Source organism: Coregonus clupeaformis, chromosome 8 (genome assembly GCF_020615455.1).
Source record: "Coregonus clupeaformis isolate EN_2021a chromosome 8, ASM2061545v1, whole genome shotgun sequence".
In the NCBI taxonomy this organism is placed as follows: domain Eukaryota; kingdom Metazoa; phylum Chordata; class Actinopteri; order Salmoniformes; family Salmonidae; genus Coregonus; species Coregonus clupeaformis.
In genome coordinates this window covers 5,029,772-5,056,729 of record NC_059199.1, presented here as the reverse complement: position 1 = coordinate 5,056,729, position 26,958 = coordinate 5,029,772, and the positions used below count along the sequence as shown (strand labels likewise).

The 26,958-nt window shown below is 43.3% G+C and overlaps 1 protein-coding gene across 1 annotated transcript in view; it reads left to right on the top strand.

Annotated features, from left to right (window-relative positions):
• Nucleotides 1–26,958, top strand: part of LOC121572102 (adhesion G protein-coupled receptor L3-like) — a 240,196-nt gene that overhangs the window by 50,679 nt on the left and 162,559 nt on the right. The window contains 2 exon segments of the mRNA XM_045221718.1: nt 14,511–14,525; nt 18,935–19,735. Coding sequence (XP_045077653.1) covers nt 14,511–14,525; nt 18,935–19,735 — 816 coding nt within the window.

Here is a 26,958-nt window from a genome sequence, read left to right as displayed (position 1 = left end):
CTGAAATGCATTCCAGGAGAGAATGCCAATAGTGTGCAAAGCTGTCATCAAGGCAAAGGGTGGCTATTTGAAGAATCTCAAATATAAAATATATTTTCATTTGTTTAACACGTTTTTAGTTACTACATGATTCCATATGTGTTATTTCATAGTTTTGATGTCTTCACTATTATTCTGCAATGTAGAAAATAGTAAAAATATGTAGAAAATAGTACAAATAAAGAAAAACCCTTGAACGGGTAGGTGTTCTAAAACCTTTGACCAGTATTGTACTGTATATACAGTGGGGAGAACAAGTATTTGATACACTGCCGATTTTGCAGGTTTTCCTACTTACAAAGCATGTAGAGGTCTGTCATTTTTATCATAGGTACACTTCAACTGTGAGAGACGGAATCTAAAACAAAAATCCAGAAAATCGAATTGTATGATTTTTAAGTAATTAATTTGCATTTTATTGTATGACATAAGTATTTGATCACCTACCAACCAGTAAGAATTCCGGCTCTCACAGACCTGTTAGTTTTTCTTTAAGAAGCCGTCCTGTTCTCCACTCATTACCTGTATTAACTGCACCTGTTTGAACTCGTTACCTGAATAAAAAACACCTGTTCACACACTCAATCAAACAGACTCCAACCTCTCCACAATGGCCAAGACCAGAGAGCTGTGTAAGGACATCAGGGATAAAATTGTAGACCTGCACAAGGCTGGGATGGGCTACAGGACAATAGGCAAGCAGCTTGGTGAGAAGGCAACAACTGTTGGCGCAATTATTAGAAAATGGAAGAAGTTCAAGATGACGGTCAATCACCCTCGGTCTGGGGCTCCATGCAAGATCTCACCTCGTGGGGCATCAATGATCATGAGGAAGGTGAGGGATCAGCCCAGAACTACACGGCAGGACCTGGTCAATGACCTGAAGAGAGCTGGGACCACAGTCTCAAAGAAAACCATTAGTAACACACTACGCCGTCATGGATTAAAATCCTGCAGCGCACGCAAGGTCCCCCTGCTCAAGCCAGCGCATATCCAGGCCCGTCTGAAGTTTGCCATTGACCATCTGGATGATCCAGAGGAGGAATGGGGAGAAGGTCATGTGGTCTGATGAGACAAAATAGAGCTTTTTGGTCTAAACTCCACTGCTCGTGTTTGGAGGAAGAAGAAGGATGAGTACAACCCCAAGAACACCATCCCAACCGTGAAGCATGGAGGTGGAAACATCATTCTTTGGAGATGCTTTTGTGCAAAGGGGACAGGACGACTGCACCGTATTGAGGGGAGGATGGATGGGGCCATGTATCGCGAGATCTTGTAAGGGACGACTGCACCCTCAGTAAGAGCATTGAAGATGGGTCGTGGCTGGGTCTTCCAACATGACAACGACCTGAAACACACAGCCAGGGCAACTAAGGAGTGGCTCCATAAGAAGCATCTCAAGGTCCTGGTGGCCTAGCCAGTCTCCAGACCTGAACCCAATTGAAAATCTTTGGAGGGAGCTGAAAGTCCGTATTGCCCAGCGACAGCCCCGAAACCTGAAGGATCTGTAGGTCTGTATGGAGGAGTGGGCCAAAATCCCTGCTGCAGTGTGTGCAAACCTGGTCAAGACCTACAGGAAACGTATGATCTCTGTAATTGCAAACAAAGGTTTCTGTACCAAATATTAAGTTCTGCTTTTCTGATGTATCAAATACTTATGTCATACAATAAAATGCAAATTAATTACTTAAAAATCATACAATTCGATTTTCTGGATTTTTGTTTTAGATTCCGTCTCTCACAGTTGAAGTGTACCTATGATAAAAATTACAGACCTCTACATGCTTTGTAAGTAGGAAAACCTGCAAAATCGGCAGTGTATCAAATACTTGTTCTCCCCACTGTACCTAACTCAGTCATTTAGTCATTAGTTGTATTTACGGCTTCCACACAACAGGCACAAATTCATTGTATGTTCTATCAGAACATACACCCCACTTACAGCATTAGCCTACTCACTGACAGAATCTCTTGTCACCTGAATTACTAGGTCTACCTCTCCTCATTTGTGAAAGGGGGATTGCATTGCTATCACATCGTTTAGTGACAGCTGACCATCCTGCGACTGGGGAAGGCTTATGATGATGGCTTATGGTCCGACACAGTGTGTGTGTGCATGCAAATGTGAGGGGGAAATAAAATCACTGACTTGTATCTTGAATGTCACTGTCATTGGTTTGAACACTGACCTGAAACTGATTATGTCCATGGTTTTGACTGGTAGGCCCCCAGATCCACAGTCATATTGTGTTTTGTCATTAATTAATCACATTGTTGCTAATTGATTAAAGGCATGATTTCAACATCAAATTGATCATCTCTAGAACCACGTGAAAATGGCATGTTTCTATGTTTTGTAGTCAAAAAGATAGATGTGTTTTTCCGATGACATCATCCGGAGAGACTGATGACATCTGTTGTGCATCATGTGATTTTAAACAACTGTGAGCAGGCAAAGGCTACTTACTAAGAGGAATACACACTAATAAAGTGTTAAATTCACTGACTTCTCACTTCAACAAGGATACAGAGTATAACATGATTATCATAGAGGATTCATGGAAAGAGAAAGGAGACGACATTAATGCATGTATTTTCCTGCATTGTTCCATTAGTGTGTCAGTAATTGCCCAGGAAGGGTGTGATTACCAATGTGGATAAATGGTGTTGTTAGAGGTGAATCTGGGCATGTGGAAAATGCTTTTTCCCCCCTAATAGCCATGTGGCCCGAGTGTAATCTATCAGGTCCTCGTTCTGGGCTCTGTCTTTTTGTCCTTCATGCGCACAAACACAGGCACATACGTATGCACACACACACGCTGATGCAGGCATGAACACACACACTTTTGAAAGGGGTGCTAAGTTCAAAGAAAAGAGAGACCCGCACACCAGGGATGCTTAGTGCCAGGGCTATCACTCTAATTGGAGATTGGCCTCATTGGGGTCTTTCTCTCGCTCTCTCTCTCTGCGATATCGCCCTGCTAATCAGAGTTCCTACAGTGTGACTGGTGTAATGAAGCTCCCTCATTCTTCTGCGTGCTCTCACCAAACACTCTTTACCACCAGGCTGAAAGCTTTCTCCTTATCTCTCCTCTGCCTGCTTTCACTTACTTGCTTCCCTTCTGTAATGTCAAGGTCTCTGGAATCAAGGCATGTTCAGGAAGTGCAATTAAGTTATTTCTGCTCCAATTCCGGTCCATGTTCCTGAAAATGGATTTAATATTTGTTTTATTTTGCTTGTTTTATTTTCCCCTCTATCGGTCTGTCTGCTGCCTTTCCCTGGTGGATGACTGGTTGGCTGTGCACCAAGTCTTTGCACCTGTCTCACACACACACACACACACACACACACACACACTCTCTTACACACACACACACACACACACTGGCGGCTTCCTGCATTGTCAAGGTTATGAGATAGCGCAGCTACCGCTCCCAGGGAGGGAGAGCAATAGAGGAGAAAAGGAGAGGAGAGGAGTGATGGAGGGAGGGATATGGAGAAATGGGGACAGAGGAGAAGAGAAACAGACGAGAATACAAGAAGGACGGGTGGAAGGAGAGAGAGGGACAGGGGACAGGAGACCGAGGGACAGGAGACCGAGGGACAGGAGGCAGAGGGACAGGAGGCAGAGGGACAGGAGGCAGAGGGACAGGAGGCAGAGGGACAGGAGGCAGAGGGACAGGAGGCAGAGGGACAGGAGGCAGAGGGACAGGAGGCAGAGGGACAGGAGGCAGAGGGACAGGAAGCAGAGGGACAGGAGGCAGAGGGACAGGAGGCAGAGGGACAGGAGACAGAGGGACAGGAGACAGCGGGACAGGAGACAGCAGGTCAGGAGACAGCGGGTCAGGAGACCGAGGGAAGGAAACATCGACTTAGACCAAGCAATTGTACCCGTGACCCCCCCTCAGGGAAAAATTAAGAAATTGTACCATTGACCCCCCCAGGCACATGCTATTCAAAGCCCTCTAATTTGTGTAATTAATTAAGAAGTGGGAGTCTAGTCACTGTGCCCTCCTAGGTTCAGAGAACGGGAAGAAAGGAGGGGAGGAAAGGGGGTGAAATATGACCAAAATGGCCTCCGCTCAGCCATGAATCTCTATTAGCGCCTAATGATACCATTCCGCCACCTCGCCGCTATAATGATGGAATTGTGAAGTGTTAATTATTGAAATGCAGATCCGTACAGCTGTCGTTCACATGGGCAGGGCTAGCGAGGGCTTAAGAGGGTTACAAGGTCACTACGGCATTCAGCATTATGCAGAAGCCTGAATCAATCCCTTGAAAAAAGGATTCAGCCATCCTTTAGTATTTTTTGCAAATGTTTCTTACTTTTTAACTCTGCATTGTTGGGACAGGGCTCGTAAGTAAGCATTTCACTGTAAAATCTATTTGGCACATGTGATAAATAACATTCTATTTTGATTTGAAGGAAATGGGGTTCTTCAGACGTCTAAGCTATGTGATGTGAATTTTGAGGTCAAATATGTGAATACGGTGTGACATAACACAAGGTGCATGAATTAAGACCGTTTTAATGGTGGGAGGTTTGAGAATAAGATTACTGTATATGCATCTGAGTAGCATATGAGGTGTGAGACAACGTATTTTCACTAACTGAAGACTTCAAGACAACAGTTTATTAATAGTAGAGAAGCCGGACCTCGAGGGACCCCACTTTGAACCAATGAGCACATGACGTCCTCTTAAAAACTGCTTATAATAACACACATTATTTTGGTGATCCCGAAATTCTAACATACATGTATTAAACATTTTTTTTTTTTTTTTTTTTTTTTTTTTGGGTGACTCTTTGGGTCTTTGAAAAGCGTGTTACAAATAAATGGTTTTATTATTATTATTATTATTATTATTATTATTATTATTTAGGAAAAGTCAAGGACGGAGGGGGGCATGACTCAACATTAATATGCAGTGTTCATATGCAGTGTCATATCTAGTGTTAAAGTTGTCCATGTTGACGGAAATCAGCTAAATGCCTAGATGTGAACACATAAAAATTATATTTTAAGATATCAACGTCATTTTCCTAATAAGAATGCATAGGGTGTCCAAGCGGCTTATTTGATTTGATAGGGCAGCTTGACCAATTAGATTCACTTGAGACCATGTGCCCTTTTGACGGGTCTGCGTATTGCATAGTGAATTGCTTGGTGTTGAAACGCTATCTGCTGCTAGCACATGGCAGTGCAGTTACAGGTGTGTCCAAACCTGGTGAATATTAGACATCATAGTCGGTAGATGATGATGATGATGATGATGATGAACTTACACACGTCACCTTCATCATCATCATCTTCCATCACAGATATCAACAGATGACACAATGTCTACCATGTATATTTACAGGAATAATAGCTAGGAATCTATTTCTGGGATAATTGTATACGACCTCTGCTTCGGCAGATAGCAGGAAAGACCTTGCTGTTTGTGCCCTTGGGCAAATATGAAAACAGACAATGAATATATCTACTCTAGTGCAGCAGAGTCTGTCTTTGGCCTGGAAGCCATTTTACATTCACTCCACTGTGCTGGAAGGTCATATGTTGTATCCCTGAAGACATCTGCTCCCGCTCTACGTCGAATCTGTTGTCTATCCAACGCTAGCAGGGTTCATAAGGGTTAGTCCTCTTCATGACCAAGAAAAATATACTGCTAAAAGTTGTTCAAGTGGCATTTCTGTCTGATACTCGCTCTGAACTGTCTAAATGCATTTATGTCCGTGGCATAACAGTCTGATTTGGAGAGGATATATCCATAAACCATTCTACTTTGAGAAGATAGCTTGGCTGTGCCAGTCCACTTAGTACGGTCTGTTTTACTTTGCCTTTCCCTCTGCACTTATCTTGGAGAGGGGAGAGGGGAGAGGGGAGAGAGTCATTTTAATGACTGACAACCATGACCAAAATGGTATTAAGGTCACAATGGGGTCTTTCATATGAATAAATTCTCCCGTCTCTCCATCTTCCCTCCTTCATTCCATTCTTTTATCTTAGTGCCACTGAACTTAGATATCCCGGCTACGTCGCTAGTAGCCCGACCACACCGTCGCTAGATAAATAATCTCAAACAGCCCGAGAGATTTCATGTTTGACCTTGGGGACGTACACAGAAGATTACTTCCTGACAAGCAATGACAGGACAGGAAACATGGGTAACGTGTAACCACGGAAGTGGCGGCGTATTGCGACAAGGATCCCCGGCACGTCCCACGGCTACTTGGTCATCCATCGCTTCACCATCCTGCCATCTCTTAAAGCGGTAATGGGTTTTGTTATAGATCATTACCCTACCTCACAACCCGCTAGCGATCACTCAATCAAATACAGTAACACCCTGCAGTCATGTTGTGTGGTAGCTAATGGGCTGGTCGAAGATTAGAAGAGTTCAATGTGAGAGGTTGACATTGTCTGTTTACATAGATTCAGTTTGTAATGTGTGTTGTTAAATAATGCATGTTTGAGACCAACTACATTGCTGTCAGAATCACTGATCTAGAAATCACCTTGCACCCCAAACTACTCATTTTCTATGGAGATTCTTCATTGATCCTGCTGGAAACATCTGGGAAACAGGCCCTCAATAATCAAGATAAGTTCTCGGCTTCGTTCAAACTGATTCCCTCAAACACGTTGTGTTGTTGGTGTGCTGTGTGCGTCCATTCCCAGTTTCAAGCTGTCGTTATCATTGATATAATGTAGCTGAAATATGGCTGAATTTATCATTCCGACACATTTCCTTCCCTAATGCTTCGTGAAGATCAATCCCAAACAACAAGGCATCAGAATATATTTTTTTAGTTGCCATATCATCCGTGCGTAGTCAGGCACAGTATGAGTCTTTTGAAAACGGAATTCAAACTTCTCTCTCAATCTCTCTTATCTCTCTCAATCTATCTTTCTCTCTCAATCTCTCTTATCTCTCAATCTCTCTTTCTCTCTCAATCTATCTTTCTCTCTCAATCTCTCTTATCTCTCTCAATCTATCTTTCTCTCTCAATCTCTCTTATCTCTCTCAATCTATCTTTCTCTCTCAATCTCTCTCAATCTCTCAATCTCTCTCCTTCTCTCATCCCACTGTTCTTCTTGTTCTTCAGTGTATGTCTCGGTGCTTTTCTCTCTTCGTCCTCAATATCTAGTTTCTCACTTTCTTTCTGTGCCTCGCTCTCTTCATCTCCTTCCCTCTCTCCGTTTTTTCCTTTCCCTCTGACTCTCTCTGTGCCTCCCTCTCTCTGTGCCTCCCTCTCTCTCAAATCAAATCAAATGTTATTTGCCACATACGCCTAATACAACAGGTGTAGACCTACAGTGAAATGCTTACTTACAAGCCCTTAACCAACAATGCAGTTTTAAGAAAAAAAAGTGTTAAGTAAAAAATAGATAAGGAAACATTTAAAATGTAAAAGAATGAAAGAGCAGCAGTAAAATAAAATAACAGGAGGGAGGCTATTTACAGGGGGTACCGGTACAGAGTCAATGTGCGGGGGCACCGGTTAGTCGAGGTGATTGAGGTAATACTGTGCCTCCCTCTCTAAGTGTGCCTCTCTCTCTCTCTCTCTCTCTCTCTCTCTCTCTCTCTCTCTCTCTCTCTCTCTCTCTCTCTCTCTCTCTCTCTCTCTCTCTCTCTCTCTCTCTCTCTCTCTCTCTCTCTCTCTCTCTCTCTCTCTCTCTCTCTCTCTCTCTCTCTCTCTCTCTCTCTCTCTCTCTCTCTCTCTCTCTCAATTCAATTCAATTCAATGGCTTTATTGGCATGGGAAACGTGTGTTAACATTGCCAAAGCAAGTGAAGTAGATAGTAAACAAAAGTGAAATAAACAATAAATATTAACAGTAAACATTACACTCAGAAGTTTCAGAAGAATAAAGACATTTCAAATGTCAAATTATGTATATATTGTGATGTCACGAGAGGCTACACAGCTTTCAGCGGGATTGCTCAAGTAGTGCAAGGAGACCAGGTTCAACCAAAACAAGGATTTTATTAAAGGTCTTGGGAAACTAACGAAAGTATAACACAATTCTGTTCTCTGGTGCTTCTTTAAGGGTTAACAGTTCAGGGATGTCTCTTCCACATCCAAAATCATAACTCTCCCTCGCTCAAATAACTTTTCCCCAGCCTTACTGTATTCCACGTTGCAGCTAGTGGCCAACCCAGCAAAACGTCCTTCCAAATGTCCCACACGTATTTCCACAGGTGCATATATCCAAAGGTGAGTATTTCCCAAAGGTAAGTATCTCCAAATCCTTATATTCCTCATGGAAGTGGACGTGCAGCACTCTTGTCCTCCAGAGAGCCCAGGTTGGAGACCGTGTCTCTTCACCCCCACACACTCACCCTCAGTGTGTCTCTTCCCTTCCAAACCTTCAGCTCATCAGCTCCTGATTTGTTTCAGCTGCGTGGGAAGATTGGCCATAGAGGGTTGGAGTTCCCGACCATACCAGCAGATGGAGCCATAGCTGTCTGGGTTTGCAGCCATCTCAGGGGGATGTAACGTCCCTCCAGGACACAGCCTCTCGTGACATCACACATCCCCCTCCTCGGGACCGACGTCCTCGTCGGGGTAAAGGCAGCGAAGAAGGCATCACGCCGGGAGAGGGCGTCCGCATTGCCGTGGTGCTTGCCAGCCTGCTCTCTCTTCAACTCCTCCACCTCTAGGACCAGGGACTCAGCCTCCTGTTGTCTCTCCTTGAGTTTCTTACTGAACGCATCAGCCTTGGTTTTAGCAGAGTTTAGCTTCTGTTGAGCAGCTTTCAGTTCCTTCTCTCTCTCTGCCTCCGCATTCTTCATCTTGTTCTCCAACACCTTGTACTTCTCCTCTGCCTTCTTCTGGACCTCCTTACTACTGCGCAGGGTCTCCTCACACTCCTCGATGGTCCTGCGCAGCCTCTCCAGCTCCTCCTGTTGCTTAGGGAAGGAGCTCTGTTGGAGTTTAGCCTGGAGGATATCTAACTCTTCTGTCTTCATGTCTAACTGTTGCTTTAACAAACGATACCTCTCAGCGGTCCCCTTCAGACCAGACAGTTCTTTGTCCAGATTCTGTAGCTCCGTCTCTGTGTCGGTCTGGGCACCTGCCATCCCTATCAGAGCCCGGGCGGGAGTGAGTAACTCGGAGGATTGCACCGGAGCCTTCCCAGGATGAGTCTTGCCTCTCCGTTTCCGAGGTACTCGGGTTATCCTCTCCTGAGACTCTCTCCAGAGTGGGTAAAAGGCTGGGCAGTCTCGTCCAATTAGGACAGGGACGGGGAGGGAATCAACCACCCCCCGCCGTCGTGTGTATGGTTCCCCGTGTGCTGGTCATTGTAAGTTCAGTAATGGGGTATTCTCTGGTGTCCCCATGGACACAGGAAACTGGGAGGACTTTCCCCGGGGTCAGACACGTTGGGCCCACCAAATCCTTACGCACCAGGGTGGCCCGGCTACCAGAATCCAGTAAGGCCTCCACATCATGGTGATTCACAGTTACCGGGCAGGTGGGGGGGTCGATCTGGGCCGCCATCTACGACTCCCAAGAGCGAGGCAACACGGTGTGTGGGTGCTGAGCTGGAGGACTCCGCAGTGGGCATAGGTTCATCGGCTGGTTTCCCACACTGCCAGGAGATATGTCCCATCTCCCCACACCGGTAACACTGTCGAGTTTCCCCCCTCCTGGTGTACTCTTCTTGGACCCGCCTGGTTTCTGGCTCCCCTGGAGCCGGGATAAGTCCCTGACGTGGCTGGGTTCGAGACCTTGGGGTCCTTTGGACGGGTTCTTCCCATTTGTGGTGGGGCCGCCCTCCTGGGGTCTTTTCGGGAAGCATTCAGCATCTCCGCTGTGGCCTGGTACTTTTCCACAGCTTCCACGGTCAGATCAGCCGTGGTCAAGGCCTGTTGACTGATGAACCGTTTTGCCTCATAAGGCAGGGCGCGTAGGTAACGATCCACCACAACGGCCTCCACCACCGCCGCTGCTGTATTCCTCTGCGGATCCAGCCATTTCCTTGCGATTCGGACAAGTTCATGCATCTGCGCCCGAGGAGGTTGGTCTGGTTGGAAGGTCCAGCTGTGAAAGCGCTGGGCCATACCAAACTTTGTGAGTCCATATCTGCTGAGGATCTCAGACTTCAGGGCATCATAGTCAGTAACCTGGTCAGGGCCCAGGTCCCGGACAGCATTCAGCGATTCCCCGGTTAGAAAGGGGGCTAACAGACCAACCCACTGTTGCTTGGGCCAGGCTTCCCTAGTGGCCGTGGCCTCAAATGCATGCAGGTATGCCTCAATGTCATCGGTAGCTCCCATCTTAGATATAAAGTCACTTGCCTTTATTGGGCGGGTATTTTGGACCACCCTCTGTCTCTGCAACTGCAATTCCTCTGCCTTCAGAAGGTTGGCTTTCTTTTGCTCCTCCAAGAGAGCCACGTTTGCTTGCATCTGGGCTTGCTGGCCAGCAACAAGGGCTTTCAATATGTCCTCCATATCAGTCGGCGGGGAGCCTACGGCCAACTTGGAAAACTGGGTGATCAAACCTTCGGTATCCTCCTCTGACATGCACTATTAACGCTTGAGCGTGCCCGTATTCTCCACCATCTGTGATGTCACGAGAGGCTACACAGCTTTCAGCGGGATTGCTCAAGTAGTGCAAGGAGACCAGGTTCAACCAAAACAAGGATTTTATTAAAGGTCTTGGGAAACTAACGAAAGTATAACACAATTCTGTTCTCTGGTGCTTCTTTAAGGGTTAACAGTTCAGGGATGTCTCTTCCACATCCAAAATCATAACTCTCCCTCGCTCAAATAACTTTTCCCCAGCCTTACTGTATTCCACGTTGCAGCTAGTGGCCAACCCAGCAAAACGTCCTTCCAAATGTCCCACACGTATTTCCACAGGTGCATATATCCAAAGGTGAGTATTTCCCAAAGGTAAGTATCTCCAAATCCTTATATTCCTCATGGAAGTGGACGTGCAGCACTCTTGTCCTCCAGAGAGCCCAGGTTGGAGACCGTGTCTCTTCACCCCCACACACTCACCCTCAGTGTGTCTCTTCCCTTCCAAACCTTCAGCTCATCAGCTCCTGATTTGTTTCAGCTGCGTGGGAAGATTGGCCATAGAGGGTTGGAGTTCCCGACCATACCAGCAGATGGAGCCATAGCTGTCTGGGTTTGCAGCCATCTCAGGGGGATGTAACGTCCCTCCAGGACACAGCCTCTCGTGACATCACAATATACAGTGTTGTAACAATGTGCAAATAGTTAAAGTACAAATGGGAAAATAAATAAACATAAATATGGGTTGTATTTACAATGGTGTTTGTGCTTCACTGGTTGCCCTTTTCTTTTTGCAACAGGTCACAAATCTTGCAGCTGTGATGGCACACTGTGGTTTTTCACCCAGTAGATAAGGGAGTTTATCAAAATTGGGTTTGTTTTCGAATTCTTTGTGGATCGCTGTAATCTGAGGGAAATATGTGTCTCTAATATGGTCATACATTTGGCAGGAGGTTAGGAAGTGCAGCTCAGTTTCCACCTCATTTTGTGGGCAGTGTGCACATAGCCTGTCTTCTCTTGAGAGCCAGGTCTCTCTTTCTCAATAGCAAGGCTATGCTCACTGAGTCTGTACATAGTCAAAGCTTTCCTTAAGTTTGGGTCGGTCACAGTGGTCAGGTATTCTGCCACTGTGTACTCTCTGTTTAGGGCCAAATAGCATTCTAGTTTGCTCTGTTTTTTTGTTTGTTCTTTCCAATGTGTCAAGTAATTCTCTTTTTGTTTTCTCATGATTTGGTTGGGTCTAGTTGTGTTGTTGTTGTTGTTGTTGTCCTGGGTCTGTGTGGGGTCTGTTTGTGTTTGTGAACAGAGCCCCAGGACAAGCTTACTTAGGGGACTCTTCTCCAAGTTAATCTCTCTCTCTCTGTGCCTCCCTCTCTCTGTGCCTCCCTCTCTAAGTGTGCCTCCTTCTCTCTGTGCCTCCCTCTCTCTGTGCCTCTTTCTCTCTGTGCCTCCTTCTCTCTGTGCCTCCCTCTCTCTGTGCCTCCCTCTCTCTGTGCCTCCCTCTCTCTGTGCCTCCTTCTCTCTGTGCCTCCCTCCCTCTGTGCCTCCTTCTCTCTGTGCATCCCTCTCTCTGTGCCTCCCTCTCTAAGTGTGCCTCCCTCTCTCTGTGCCTCCCACTCTCTGTGCCTCCTTCTCTAAGTGTGCCTCTCTCTCTCTGTGCCTCCCTCTCTCTATGCCTCCCTCTCTCTGTGCCTCCCTCTCTAAGTGTGCCTCCCTCTATCTCTGTGCCTCACCTCTCTCTGTGCCTCCCTCTCTCTGTGCCTCCCTCTCTCTGTGCCTCCCTCTCTCTGTGCCTCCCGCTCTCTGTGCCTCCCTCTCTCTGTGCCTCCCTCTCTCTGTGCCTCCCTCTCTCTGTGCCTCCTTCTCTATGTGCCTCCTTCTCTCTGTGCCTCCCGCTCTCTGTGCCTCCCTCTCTCTGTGCCTCCTTCTCTCTGTGCATCCCTCTCTCTGTGCCTCCCTCTCTCTGTGCCTCCCTCTCTCTGTGCCTCCTTCTCTCTGTGCATCCCTCTCTCTGTGCCTCCCTCTCTAAGTGTGTCTCCCTCTCTCTGTGCCTCCCTCTCTCTGTGCCTCCCTCTCTAAGTGTGCCTCCCTCTCTCTGTGCCTCCCTCTCTCTGTGCCTCCCTCTCTCTGTGCCTCCCTCTCTCTGTGCCTCCCTCTCTAAGTGTGCCTCCCTCTCTCTGTGCCTCCTTCTCTATGTGCCTCCTTCTCTCTGTGCCTCCCGCTCTCTGTGCCTCCCTCTCTCTGTGCCTCCTTCTCTCTGTGCCTCCCGCTCTCTGTGCCACACCCCTCTCTCTTCCTCTCAGTTTTGAGGAGGAACTGCACTGCTAACTGAGGTTAATTTGGTTTTATTAGATCTAGCATTAGGGGAGGGGAGCAGTCCCATGGGGGCAGATGCCTGTCCTGCCATTAACCCCACCAGGGAACCAGCCCCTTATAGACCAGAACCTTATGGAGTAGGGTGAAGATGCCCCTAAACGTTATTTTTACTTTACTTTATTACGTTTATTTTTACAGGAACGGTGCACATTAATCAACATTTTGTAAAATGTCGGTTTTAGCCAGCTGGCAAATTTTCGACCGCAGTCCCTGGGCAGGTTATTAGACTCTGATCTTGGTTCAGTTTTCCCACTAATGGTTAAGGTTAGGATTTGGGGAGGAGAAGCTTGTCCTAGATCTTTACCTAGTGGAACCTTCGAAGCACAGACCACAGGGACTTACAGCAAATACATGTCTAGACAATCATGTAGTTTTTAAGTATTGCTGCAATCATTTTGCTATATACAGTATTGATATTACATTTAGACTTGCTTGCAAGTCTTAGACCAGCAAACAAGCCCTTCTATACCAGCATACACTGACTAGAGGCATCTACAACGATTACATTTTACATTTTAGTCATTTAGCAGACACTCTTATCCAGAGCGACTTACAGTTAGTGAGTGCATACATTTTCCATACTGATTACTGAATAAAGTTCCAATTCAAACCATACAGTTATATTACACTTAGTCTCACTCGACAGTCTTTGACACACATGGCTGGTGAACAGAGCTACATGCCACTTTACGTTAAAGTCCCGCCACTCTTCACCAGAAGACCATACAATCAGTGTATACAATGAGGTTGATTAGCAGCATTAGCAGCATGAATCCATAAGTAACACAAATGAATCATACAGAAACGTAGACATTGTTGGTCTGTCTGTCTTGCTTCCCTAGCATAGATAGCCACAGGTTTGCACTTGTTTGCTGTCGTTATGATTTATTCAGCCATTTCTCTTGTGATGGTTGTCGACAGTTTCACATCTGCAAAGGGAATTTGCCATATGAACAAATGATAAAATGTGCGTCCCTTCTCTCCTGGTAGCACTATAATGGAGGTGGCCATATGCTATTAATTGTTATAGCCTTATCAACCCACAGGTGATAAATCACCAATTATCATTTTCTAAATAGAATGTGTTTTTGTGTTCTTCCAGTCTGCACGTGATGCACTCGTGTTCCCACTTGTGTGACTATTGAACGAGACTGAAGGAGTCTATATGGAATGCAACCATGTGTTCTGTCGTTTTTAATGAACGCGTCTGGAGTTGACTTCTGGACAAGTCATTTACCATTTTCTCTCTCTCTCTCCCCCTCCCTCCAACTTTGAGTTCTCATCACTTCAAAGCCGCATTCACACGTCTAAAGATATTACTTTAATCTCTCTTTTCCCCCACAGGCTGCGTGTGACAAGCGACACATTTCCTTCCCAGAGCTTTATTCTTGAATGTTCTGTTCCAACTACTCCGCTACTAACCAACCTCATAATCCACTGTGCTATAGTTCCAATGTGTTTGACCTGCTGAGGTAAACTTGACTCGTTTGCCAATAATCGCATCATTAATCTATTCTGTATCTCTCTCTTCTTTTCTCTCCTCATGCCTTAAATAGAAGTGGAACAAAAAGGTAACTAAATGCCCACTCCTTTATTTCACCTAGAGTTCACTGGGGTTCATGCTTTGCTTGGTGATGGGGGTTGCCATAGCAGCTTTTCTCTTATGTCATCCATCTGCTTTTTAATGACCTTCTAATGTCTGCTAATTTAATGTGTCTACTGGTAGTGATGCACATGTCTGTAATACTTCATAAGACATTATCAGGGGGTCATACATGCTTATGAAACGTCTTACTAGAATCGCATCATTTTTGGGAATGTGTTCTTTCTCATAAAAAAGGTGGGGTCCAACATCAGCAAGTAATATCATTGGTAATGGAAATTGTGGTCCCATTTTAAAAAATGTAAAAGGCGCTAGTCTCAATCTAGACTGAAACACTGCCAACACTTGTAAAGAAACTTGTAGAATACAGAACCTAGGATGAAATTCTATAACATTCATGCAAGGCAAAGATTATTTCAATAGTACAGATTCAAGACACACATTTTAGTGTTTAGAATTTTGGGGAAATAGCAAATGTCTGACAATAGCACTGCTTTTACATGGTCAAAATGTCCCTTAACATAGTAAAAAGGATAACTATCTTTCATCTTTCTGCCGTAATACACTTCACATGCACCCCACTACATATCTTTCTTTCACTATCTTTATATATCCAGAACATTTTATTTCCGAGGTAATTGAAAGTTATTCTATTAATGTTAGTCAGCAGCATCATATTAAAGGCCAGATTTGTGGATGCCAATCAATAGCCTCGCTCAATAAACTGTCAGAATTTCTGATTATAGGCCTAAAATGATGATGTTATAACCTTCAGTGACTCCCAGTTAATATGGCAGAATGCACTAAGACACCTACTAAGACACCTACATGTTAATATATTATGGATTTGGCATGCTACCGTACATAATAAGATAGCCTATTACTGCACCCGAGCCTGAGACCCAGTGTTGTGGTAGTAGTTGTGTTGTTTTTATGTTTTGACCCTGGCCCTTGAGACATCAAGTCATGTTTAAGTTAAGGGCGCACCCATAGAACAAATATCCACATTAACATTTTGACGCTACCATAAAATGCCTTTGGCTAAAATGATATGTTGTGCTATAACCTTCCCACAACCTTGTTTCACAACCTGGTCTCAGAGCATTTTGTATTATTCTGTACGTAAATCAGAGACACTCAAATGAGTGTGATATGTTACGTTTGGTAACTACTTAGCATGTTAGCTAACCCTTCCCCTAACCTTAACCCTTTTAGCTAACTCTTCTCCTAACCCTAAACTTAACCCTTTAATCTAACTCCTAAACGAACCCCTAGCCTAGCTAACGTTAGCGAGCTAACTAGATTACGTCATATATCACATGTTTTGCAGATTCATAACATATAATATGCATTATAAGAGGAGTATTTCTGACTGTAATAAATCCCTTTTGTGGGGAAAAACTCATTCTGATTGGCTGGGCCTGGCTCCCCAGTGGGTGGGCCTGGTTCCCAAGTGGGTGGGCCTATGCCCTCCCAAGCCCACCCATGGCTGCACCCCTGCCCAGTCATGTGAAATCCATATATTAGGGCCTAATGAATGTATCACCAATTATTATTGTTAAGTCATGTTTTCTCTCGCCGCCACTTGTTAATTCCTTGTTTCCTTCTAATAACCTTCACTGTCACTTACCTCCTTGTCTAGGGTGTTGGGATCCATTTCTAACGGCCTCTTCAAAGCTCAGGTTGCATCCCAAATGACAGCCTCTTCCCTATATAGTGCATTACTTTTGACCAGAGCCTAAATTGGGAACAGTGTGCCATTTGGGACGCAACCAGCCCAGTTTCTTTCCTGTCAGTAGAAGACTACCGACCGGGCACATTAGATTTCGAAAGCCTTTTTAAGCCATAGAGACCCTCTTAGCATTTTTGTGCTAGTCTAGATGCGTGGCAAGGGAGACGTGCTGTCGACGGGTGGAATCAAAATATATTATTCACATGCAAGTAGATAACATGTTTAATCTGAAGAGATTACAGAGGAGTAAGGCTTGTGTTTTTCTTCTCTGAGCACACTGCTTTTACCTCCACCCAAATCCCCGGGGAGAACCTGTCACCAGGGGTGTCCGCTTCCTCACCCGTCAGAATCATAGAAGCTTTCGCATATGTTCTGTTTTTGTTATTGTTAATGTACTGCACCCTAAATCCTAACTAAATAGGGTGGAAATGTTAGGCTATCTTAATTCTTTGTTGCTTTCGTCTAGCGCTTGACACCAGCACTGCACTTAGAATCAGTATCACATGCTATGGTCAAATCACTCTTTTTAAAAGTGTAGACCTATTTCAAACTTTCCTTATCTCTACGTTTAACAGTATCTGTGTTATTGTTACATTTTAAATGGTATAAGATGATATATGTTATTATATAAATTGTATAAGAGTCTGTTTTAGAGAGCATAAGTAAATATACAACACTAGAAAAAAATAAAAATGTTCAAGGGGCACGGTCATTTCTCCCCTTTAGATAAAGCTGTCTTTTGTTGTATCTCGTCCCAATAAATGACGTGCTCCGTATATTAAATTCGTATGAGTAGGTTTTAAATTCAAATGTAATATTTTTATCAAGACGGCCAACTTGATATTGACTCAGTCGGAGGTCCAAGAGTAATCGATCTCGAAACAGAATCAACTTCGGCAAGGGATGCACACTATCGACTCATATGCTGCATCGCTTCTTACGTTTTGAGTACAAACCAGTTAGGGTATAATTAGTTTAGAACGCAGATGCATTGTAAATCATGATGTCACAGACTGAAGATATCTCCTGCGTCTGAAGTAATGAAAAAATATTCTCATGTAGTAATGTAGATAGTCATTATTGTGTTCCCGGGCCCCAGCTGCCAATAATTATGCTTGTGCTATTTATCAAAATCTTTTTATGTGTTTTTTTTTGTATTAGATGTCCATATTAATGTTATTTCTTAACCACTGATAGCTCGGAGGAGATGGGATGGATGAAATAAGTGGATGGAATGTATTGCTTTTTGTATTACATTGATTATGGCACTGATTACATGCCTATTGTAATTATGTGGATAGCTGGTGTAATGAGAAATCATTGCCCAATGTATGTGTGTCTGTGTATGTTGCGAAATTATTTTAGCCTCAAACCATGTTTATTATGTATTTAAGCAACATTGACAACTACAGTGAGCTCCAAAAGTATTGGGACAGTGACAATATTTGGTTGTTTTGGCTCTGTACTCCAACACTTTGGATTTGAAATGATACAATGACTATGAGGTTAAAGTGCAGACTGTCATCTTTAATTTGAGGATATTTCAGCACTTTTTGTACATAATCCCCCCCATTTTAGGGGACTAAAGTTATTGGGACATATTCACTTATGTGTATTAAAGTAGTAAAAAGTTAAGTAATTGGTTCCATATTCATAGATACTACATCAAGCTTGTGACTCTACAAACTTGTTGGATTCATTTGCTGTTTGTTTTGGTTGCGTTTCAGATAATTCTGTGCCGAATAGAAATGTATGGTAAATAATGTAGTGTGCCATTTTGGAGTTACTTTTAATGTAAATAAGAATAGAATATGTTTCTAAACACTTCTACGTTAATGTGGATGCTACCATGAGTACGGATAATCCTGAATTAATCCTGAATTTTGATGAGTGAGACAGTTACGAAGGCATAAATATCATTCACGATTCATTCATATCTGTAATCTTGGTAGCATCCACATTAATGTAGAAGTGTTTAGAAACATATTATATTCTTATTTACAATAAAAGTGACTCCAAAATGACACAATACATTATTTACCATTAATTTCTATTGTGCACAGAATTATCTGAAACACAACCAAAACAAACAGCAAATGCATCCAACAAGTTGTGGAGTCACAAGCTTGATGTAATCATTGCGTACTATGAATATGGGACCAAATACTAAACTTTTGACTACTATAAGTGAATTTGTCCCAATACTTTTGGTCCACTAAAATGAGGGGACTATGTACAAGAAGTGCTGTAATTTTTAAATGGTTCACCCGATATGGATGAACATACCCTCAAATTAAAGCTGACAGTCTGCACTTTAACCTCATAGTCATTGTATCATTTCAAATCCAAAGTGCTGGAGTTCAGAGCCAAAACAACAACAAATGTGTCACTGTCCCAATACTTTTCGAGCTCATTGTATTTTCCCTGTTCTATTTGCTATTTAATATTCATAAACCAATATGAGGTATTGAAGCTAACGCATTGTAAACTTTGTTAATGTCTTGATCATTTAAGTTGAGATGAAAGCAATGATTTCCTTGTATGCTATCCTTCTTTGTCCTTCTAGTTGCAGTATTCCAATACTGATGTCCCATTCATGCCAAAGTAACTCTCTGCATTGTCTTTCCTCCATTTTGGCTCCTCAGTATTCCTGTGCCCCGGCTTGCTGCGAGGGGTGTACCAGAGCGAACACCTCTTTGAGTCGGACCACCAATCCGGTGCCTGGTGTAAAGACCCCCTCCAGGCCTCCGACAAGATCTACTACATGCCCTGGACACCATACCGCACGGACACGCTGACCGAGTACTCCTCCAAAGAGGACTTCATCGCAGGGCGACCCACGACCACGTACAAATTACCGCACCGCGTCGACGGCACAGGCTTTGTAGTATACGACGGCGCACTGTTCTTCAACAAGGAGCGCACGCGCAACATCGTCAAGTTCGACCTGCGCACACGCATCAAGAGCGGCGAGGCCATCATCGCCAACGCCAACTACCACGACACCTCGCCGTACCGCTGGGGCGGCAAGTCAGACATCGATCTCGCTGTAGACGAGAACGGCCTGTGGGTCATCTACGCCACGGAGCAAAACAACGGGCGCATTGTCATCAGCCAGCTCAACCCTTACACCCTCCGCGTAGAAGGAACCTGGGACACCGCCTATGACAAGCGCTCGGCGTCCAACTCCTTCATGATCTGCGGGATTCTGTACGTGGTGAAGTCGGTCTACGAAGACGACGACAACGAGGCGACTGGGAACAAGATTGACTATATCTACAACACTGAGCTGAGTAAAGATGGCTTCCTGGACATCCCCTTCCCCAACTCGTACCAGTACATCGCCGCCGTGGATTACAACCCGAGGGACAACCTACTGTACGTGTGGAACAATTACCACGTGGTCAAGTACTCGCTGGACTTTGGTGCATTGGACGGTAGACCAGGTAGGCCACATATTCATATTTTTTCGCTCTTCTATTTCATGTCTTTCACTAGCTTGTTGGTAATTCAGAGAGTTGTTGGTATCTTTGGTAGATATATTTGTGCTTGCAGTCGCTTTGATGGCAAGAGAAGAGAAGAGGAGGTTGTTGACGAGGCTACAGTGTGTAGATAGAAGACATATGGTTTGTTGTCATGAACATTTTCTCAAAGGTCTTTACTTTAAGTCAGGGAAACACTGTTCAAAATGTATACATTTTAGCACATTTCAGTGTTGCGATAAGTGTAATTGAATACAAACAGCATCACTTTCATACTCATGGCCTATGAATGTCACCATCAGTTGTCATGTTCCTAGCTTGTTTGACACTATGATTGGTGGGCTTTTTTAATTGGAGAGTAAAGAGCAGAGGAAATGAAGAGGAAGTATATGTATTGTTACACATTAGCACCATTGAGAGTGTGTGGGTTGGTGATAATTAGCTATGGAATATGATACCTCAATGTGTCATCCATCTTGTTCCATTTAATTAAACCCCTTGAATGATAGAAAAAAAACAAGCAAACAACCACACACCAGCTGTGGGAAAATGTAATAACTGCAGTCACATTGTTGTTTTACGAGACATTTTAACTGTTGGCGAACAAAAGGATTTGCATTCGAAAGAAAACAAATAATTGTTTGCTGTCACGTGATTGGGTAGTTATGTTTTCTCACGGGGATCGTATTTTAGGCAGTTGTTATCCCTAGTTTCTGCTATTTATTAGATATTACATTATTTTCTATATAATTCTGACAAAGAAGGTGAATAGAACTACAAGAGTTGTTTGTTTGCCTTTTTAGTCTGTTCTCAAAGTTTGTCTCTCTCTCTTTTACAGTACATGTCACCTTTGTAAAGATAGAGATCACAGCTCTCATTAAACTTGCCATAACTCTTTTTAAGAAAGTAAAAATTATTCCCTTTGATGCTCTTTCTTTAAAGTAGTCATCAAGCCTACCCAAAATTGTTTTGCAATGCCGAGGTAATTCTTTGCGCTGGCTCATTAACAGCCTAGTCTGAATTATCACAAGTTATTTGGCTGTGAAGTCTTTACCATCCTCACCGGTGGAAATCGCAGCCTTCACCTGCAGTTTTTAAATGAATTACTATTTTCCCAGAATCTCAGCTGAAATGCATATGGACAATTCCACAGTATGTGCTGAGACTCAGATTTTTCACTTTAAAATGTATGCCAAACACAAATCAATGATTGCAAAGTGAAACAGACCATACAACTTTATGCACAATAACTACTTTTAACAATTTACACTTTATTTGGATAGTCCTGATATTCCATCTGTAGATGCTCTACAGCAGGGTTTCCCAAACTCTGTCATCGGGACCCCAAGGGGTGCACATTTTGGTTTTTGCCCTAGCACTACACAGCTGATTCAACTAATCATCAAGCTTTGATAATTTGAATCAGCTGTGCAGTGTTAAGGCAAAAACCAAAATGTGCACCCCTTGGGGTCCCGAGGACTGAGTTTGGGAAACGCTGCTCTACAGTATGGTCATAGTTTGTTTGAAAGTATCTGTCGATAAGCAACTGCTTGCTAAGGTTAAGGTTAGGTTTAGAATAAGGGTAAGGGTTAGGATAAGGGTTAAGGTTAGTAGATAGTTAGCTGAAATGTTACTGATAGTCTGTAGATAGCCTGTAGACTGTAGGATTATCCCAATATATTTTTTATTTTTTTATTTTTTTGTACAAAAATACATTTACTCGAAGAACGTGTTTGGTAACATAATGACAGCACAGACAGCACAAACCGTCATTCTTTAACCAACTTTTCTTCAAGTAAATGTGTTTATGTAGAATGTGCTGTGGAAATTGTTGAAAGTAGTCTTTGTGCACGTAGTTGTATGGTTTGTTTAACTTTGCAATCATTGGTTTTTGTTTGGCATACATGTCAAAGTGAAAAATTGGTGTCTAAGCAGCACTCTGTGACCGTGGAATTGTCTATATCCAACCTAGTCTATACATCAAAGGCAGCAGAGTTCTGTTATGTGATTTTACTTATGCCTGAGGTTTCACTTTCCACAACACATAGGAGCTACACATAATTGCTTCCCCTGTTGTTGCTTAAAGGGAAAATACACCCAAAACCACTCATTCCTTTAATTTAAAGTGTTAAATAACACTATGTGAGAACAATATTTTTTGAAAACAAATGTTTCATTTTGGCGTTATATGTATAAGTTGGTAGCAACATGTAAAAATTGTTGTGGCAATCTGTTGCAGTTCAAGTCAACTACAAAATCCACAATGCAATGCTCTCGCTATGGGCTTGCTGGCTAGCTAGCAAACGTAGCTACACACAATAATACCAAAGACAATATCAGCATGTAAAGTAGCTAGTTAGCTATAAAATCGCCTAAACAAACTGCACTATCAATTTAGGAGTCTACAATCTCACCATGTTCAACCTGCATATCAATGTGCCTCACAGAGTGGAGTTTGACATTCGCAACGACAGATATACTTTTGAAGAGATGGGAAACGTTGCCCATGCTACATCAATTGTCCGCATAGTGCATTATGGGCGATTCTGGGACAAGGAGCACTCTCCTTCAAGGAGTGAATGGGAGTCTATTGGGTGCTAGCTCAAAAACCCAACATTAGCATGCATTTTGTCAACAAGAAGTACAACATTACAAATATTTTCCAAGATGTAAGATAATTAACTTGCTATCTGTAATGTTGTATAGCTTTGGAATCGTGACATTACGTACTTACGAGGAAAATAGGCACGTTTCTCGACATACAGTGCCTTGAAAAAGTATTCATCCCCCTTGCCATTTTTCCTATTTTGTTGCATTACAACCTGTAATTTAAATTGATTTTTATTTGGATTTCATGTAATGGACATACACAAAATAGTCCAAATTGATTGGTGAAGTGAAATGAAAAGAATAACATTTTTTTTTAAATTCTAAAAAATAAATAACGGAAAAGTGGTGCGTGCATATGTATTCACCCCCTTTGCTATGAAGGCCCTAAATAAGATCTGGTGCAACCAATTACCTTCAGAAGTCACATAATTAGTTAAATAAAGTCCATCTGTGTGCAATCTAAGTGTCACATGATCTGTCACATGATCTCAGTGTATATATACACCTGTTATGAAAGGCCCCAGAGTCTGCAACACCACTAAGCAAGGGGCACCACCAAGCAAGCGGCACCATGAAGACCAAGGAGCTCTCCAAACAGGTTAGGGACAAAGTTGTGGAGAAGTACAGATCAGGGTTGGGTTTTTTAAAATATCCCAAACTTTGAACATCCCACGGAGCACCATTAAATCCATTATTAAAAAATGGAAAGAATATGGCACCACAACAAACCTGCCAAGAGAGGGCCGCCCACCAAAACTCATGGACCAGGCAAGGAGGGCATTAATCAGAGAGGCAACAAAGAGACCAAAGATAACCCTGAAGAAGCTGCAAAGCTCCACAGTGGAGATTGGAGTATCTGTCCATAGGACCACTGTAAGCCGTAAACTCCACAGAGCTGGGCTTTAGAGAAGAGTGGCCAGAAAAAAAGCAATTTCTTAAATAAAAACATTAGCAAACATGTTTGTTGTTTGCCAAAAGGCATGTGGGAGACTCCCCAAACATATGTAAGAAGGTACTCTGGTCAGATGAGACTACAATTGAGCTTTTTGGCCATCAAGGAAAACGCTATGTCTGGCGCAAACCCAACACCTCATCACCCCGAGAACACCATCTGCCATGGTGGTGGCAGCATCATGCTGTGGGGATATTTTTCTTTGGCAGGGACTGGGAAACTGGTCAGAATTGAAGGAAGGATGGATGGTGCTAATAAATACAGGGAAATTCTTGAGGGAAACCTGTTTCAGTCTTCCAGAGATTTGAGACTGGGACGGAGGTTCACCTTCCAGCAGGACAATGACCCTAAGCATACTGCTAAAGCAACACTCAAGTGGTTTAAGGGGAAACATTTAAATGTCTTGGAATGGCCTAGTCAAAGCCCAGACCTCAATCCAATTGAGAATCTGTGGTATGACTTAAAGATTGCTGTTCACCAGCAGAACCCATCCAACTTGAAGGAGCTGTAGCAGTTTTGCCTTGAAGAATGGGCAAAAATCCCAGTGGCTAGAAGTGCCAAGCTTATATTTTTTACATTTACATTTTAGTCATTTAGCAGACACTCTTATCCAGAGCGACTTACAGTTAGTGAGTGCATACATGTTCATACTGGACATACCCCAAGAGACTTGCAGCTGTAATTGCTGCAAAAGGTGGCTCTACAAAGTATTGACTTTGGGGGTGTGAATAGTTATGCACGCTCAAGTTTTCTTTTTTTTGTCTTATTTCTTGTTTGTTTCACAATAAAATGTATTTTGCATTTTCAAAATGGTAGGCATGTTGTGTAAATCGAATGATACAAACCCCCCAATGTATACACTGACTTTGATAAGGGATTGCGTGACAATTAGCTTAGCAACCGCGTGATGCAGCATGACAACGTGAACGCGATTGGTCTACAGTCTGCTGGGTGGGGCGTTATATGTTCCTTCATTCATTGTATTGCTATCTCCTTTCTATAATATCTCTGGCAACGGCACCATGCAATGCACCGTGGACTAAAGAGGCAGAAAAATAGGAAAAATGTGCTAGACCAGGGGTGTCAAACTCATTTTAGCTCAGGGGCCACATGGAGGAAAATCTATTCCCAAGTGGGCCGGACCGGAAAAATCATGGTGTATATATAACTTAAAAACAACAACTTCAGATTGTTTTCTTTGTTTTAATACGATCAACATACAACATAAAGCTGGAGCCTGAGGACAGTGTGTCCAAAATAGTACAAGCACAACATCACTATTAATCATAAAACACGTGAAGTTTATTTGAAAATTTTAAAGAAAAAGAACACACAAACACACAATGCCTCAGTGATTAACAGAACTGTTTCACAGATCACAGAACTATATCAGGGTGTCATTTCTCAGGCAGAAATGTAGATAAAAATAATGAAATCCTGTTCCCCAAACAAGGGCAAGAACCACAGAGTCAAGAATAGGTTAAATATACAAATAAAATAAAAACAATTAAAAACAATAGCACATCAACATAAAAACATATAAACATAAATCTGAAAGCGTTGCTCAAACTCCCGTAACAGTCCCGTTATTTTATCTTTGAACCGCTTCATGTCTGCCACATGTTGGGTCGCGCACAAATTTTTCAGACAGGGGAAGTGAGCTGCATCACCACTGGCAAGTTGCGTCTCCCACAATGACAGCTTCAACTTGAAAGAACGTATGCTGTCATAATACTGCGTGACAACTTTGTTGCGCCTTGCAGCTGTTTGTTCAAGTTATTCAGGTGCTCTGTAACATCCACCATAAATGCAAGGTCCTGCATCCATTCTGCGGAATGAAATTCTAACACTGGTTTGCCCTTTTCTTCCATGAACTGTTCAATTTCTTCTCGTAAATCAAAGAAACGCCTCAGCACAGCACCTCGGCTTAACCATCTTACCTCAGTGTGGTATGGCAGGTCATAGATGTGGTCTTTCTCTCTGAGAAGGCTGTCAAACTGACGGTGATTCAGGCTTCTGGATCGGATGAAATTAACAGTTTGGATGACCACCTTCATGACGTTATCCATCTTTAATGACTTGCAACACAAAGCCTCCTGGTGCAAAATACAGTGAAAAGTCAAAAAAAATCACGTCCTCCATTTGCAGATTGCACTTTCTCCCTGAACTTTGTCACAACGCCTGCTTTTTTCCCGATCATTGAGGGCGCACCGTCTGTAGCCAGGCTGACAGCGCGGGACCAGTCCACTCCGACCCTGTCCAGCGCGCCGACGAGTGCGGTAAAAATATCAGCTGCTGTCGTTGTATCTGTCATCGGCACCAACTCCACGAACTCCTCGGTGACGGTCAATGTGTCATCAACTCCGCGGATGAAAATGGCCAGTTGTGCAACATCTGTAATGTCCGTGCTTTCATCAATTGCAACCGAAAACGCAATAAATGACTTTACTTTTTGCTTCAACTGGCTGTCCAAATCCACTTAAAGATCGGAAATCCGGTCTGCAACTGTGTTTCTTGTCAGGCTGATATTTGCAAAAGCCAGCCGCTTTTCAGGGCACACAATCTCCGCTGCCTTCATCATGCATGTTTTTACAAATTCACCCTCACTAAATGGTTTTGAAGCCACTGCAATTTCATTAGCAATGAGGTAGCTAGGTTTCACTGCAGCGTCACTGATGTCTCGGCTGTGAGTAAACACAGACTGCTGTTTCTTCAGACCCGCCAACAGTTCATTCACCTTCTCTCAGCTCCGCTGTCCTTGAAAGTTGTCATATTTGTCGGCATGAAGACTCACATAGTGGCGACGAAGGTTATATTCTTTCAGCACTGCAACATTCTCTGAACACACCAAACATACAGCTTTCCCATTCAATTCAGTGAATAAATAGGATGACCATTTTTCTTGGAACACTCTGCACTCTGCGTCCACTTTTCTCTTTTTTGACAGAGACATATTGGGGCAATGAGGGTGCCAAAGCACATAATGTTAAAAATAGAAGCCATAATAAATATTGCGGGCAAAACAAAGTAGCTCATTGGCTGCACGTGCTTGACCTACTTGCTCTGCCCCGGTATAAACAGTTTGCTTGCTTAACACAATTGCTATTGCGCCATCCAGTGGACGCAATTGGAACAGCAGTTTATTTTATTGAAAAATTGCAGCGCATTTTTATACTTTACAAAATTATTATTATTATTATGTTTTTTTATTTTTTATTTTTTCAAAATCATCTCGCGGGCCGGATTAAACCCGTTTGCGGGCCTGATCCGGCCCGCGGGCCGGACGTTTGACACCCCTGTGCTAGACCCTCCGTTAAATTACAAATGTCTCGAGGTAGGAATATCGCGAAAATATGATCAATGGCTAATTCGAGAGAAGACATCCTCCTGAGTTATGACATCTGCCAGTATTGAAATCTGACATGTATGATAGACGTTTTTGCAATGTAAAAGTCGTATTCATATTAACTTCAAAATGGATTAACCTTTCCTTTAAGCAAAAACAACATTTGTTAGGTGCTTGCCTTATTAAATGGTGTTGTATCAAGCAGTGCTTTTACATGCATTTGGGAGGCAAGCTGCAGAACATTACCTAGTGACGCTCTGCCAACTTTGTTTTCACTCC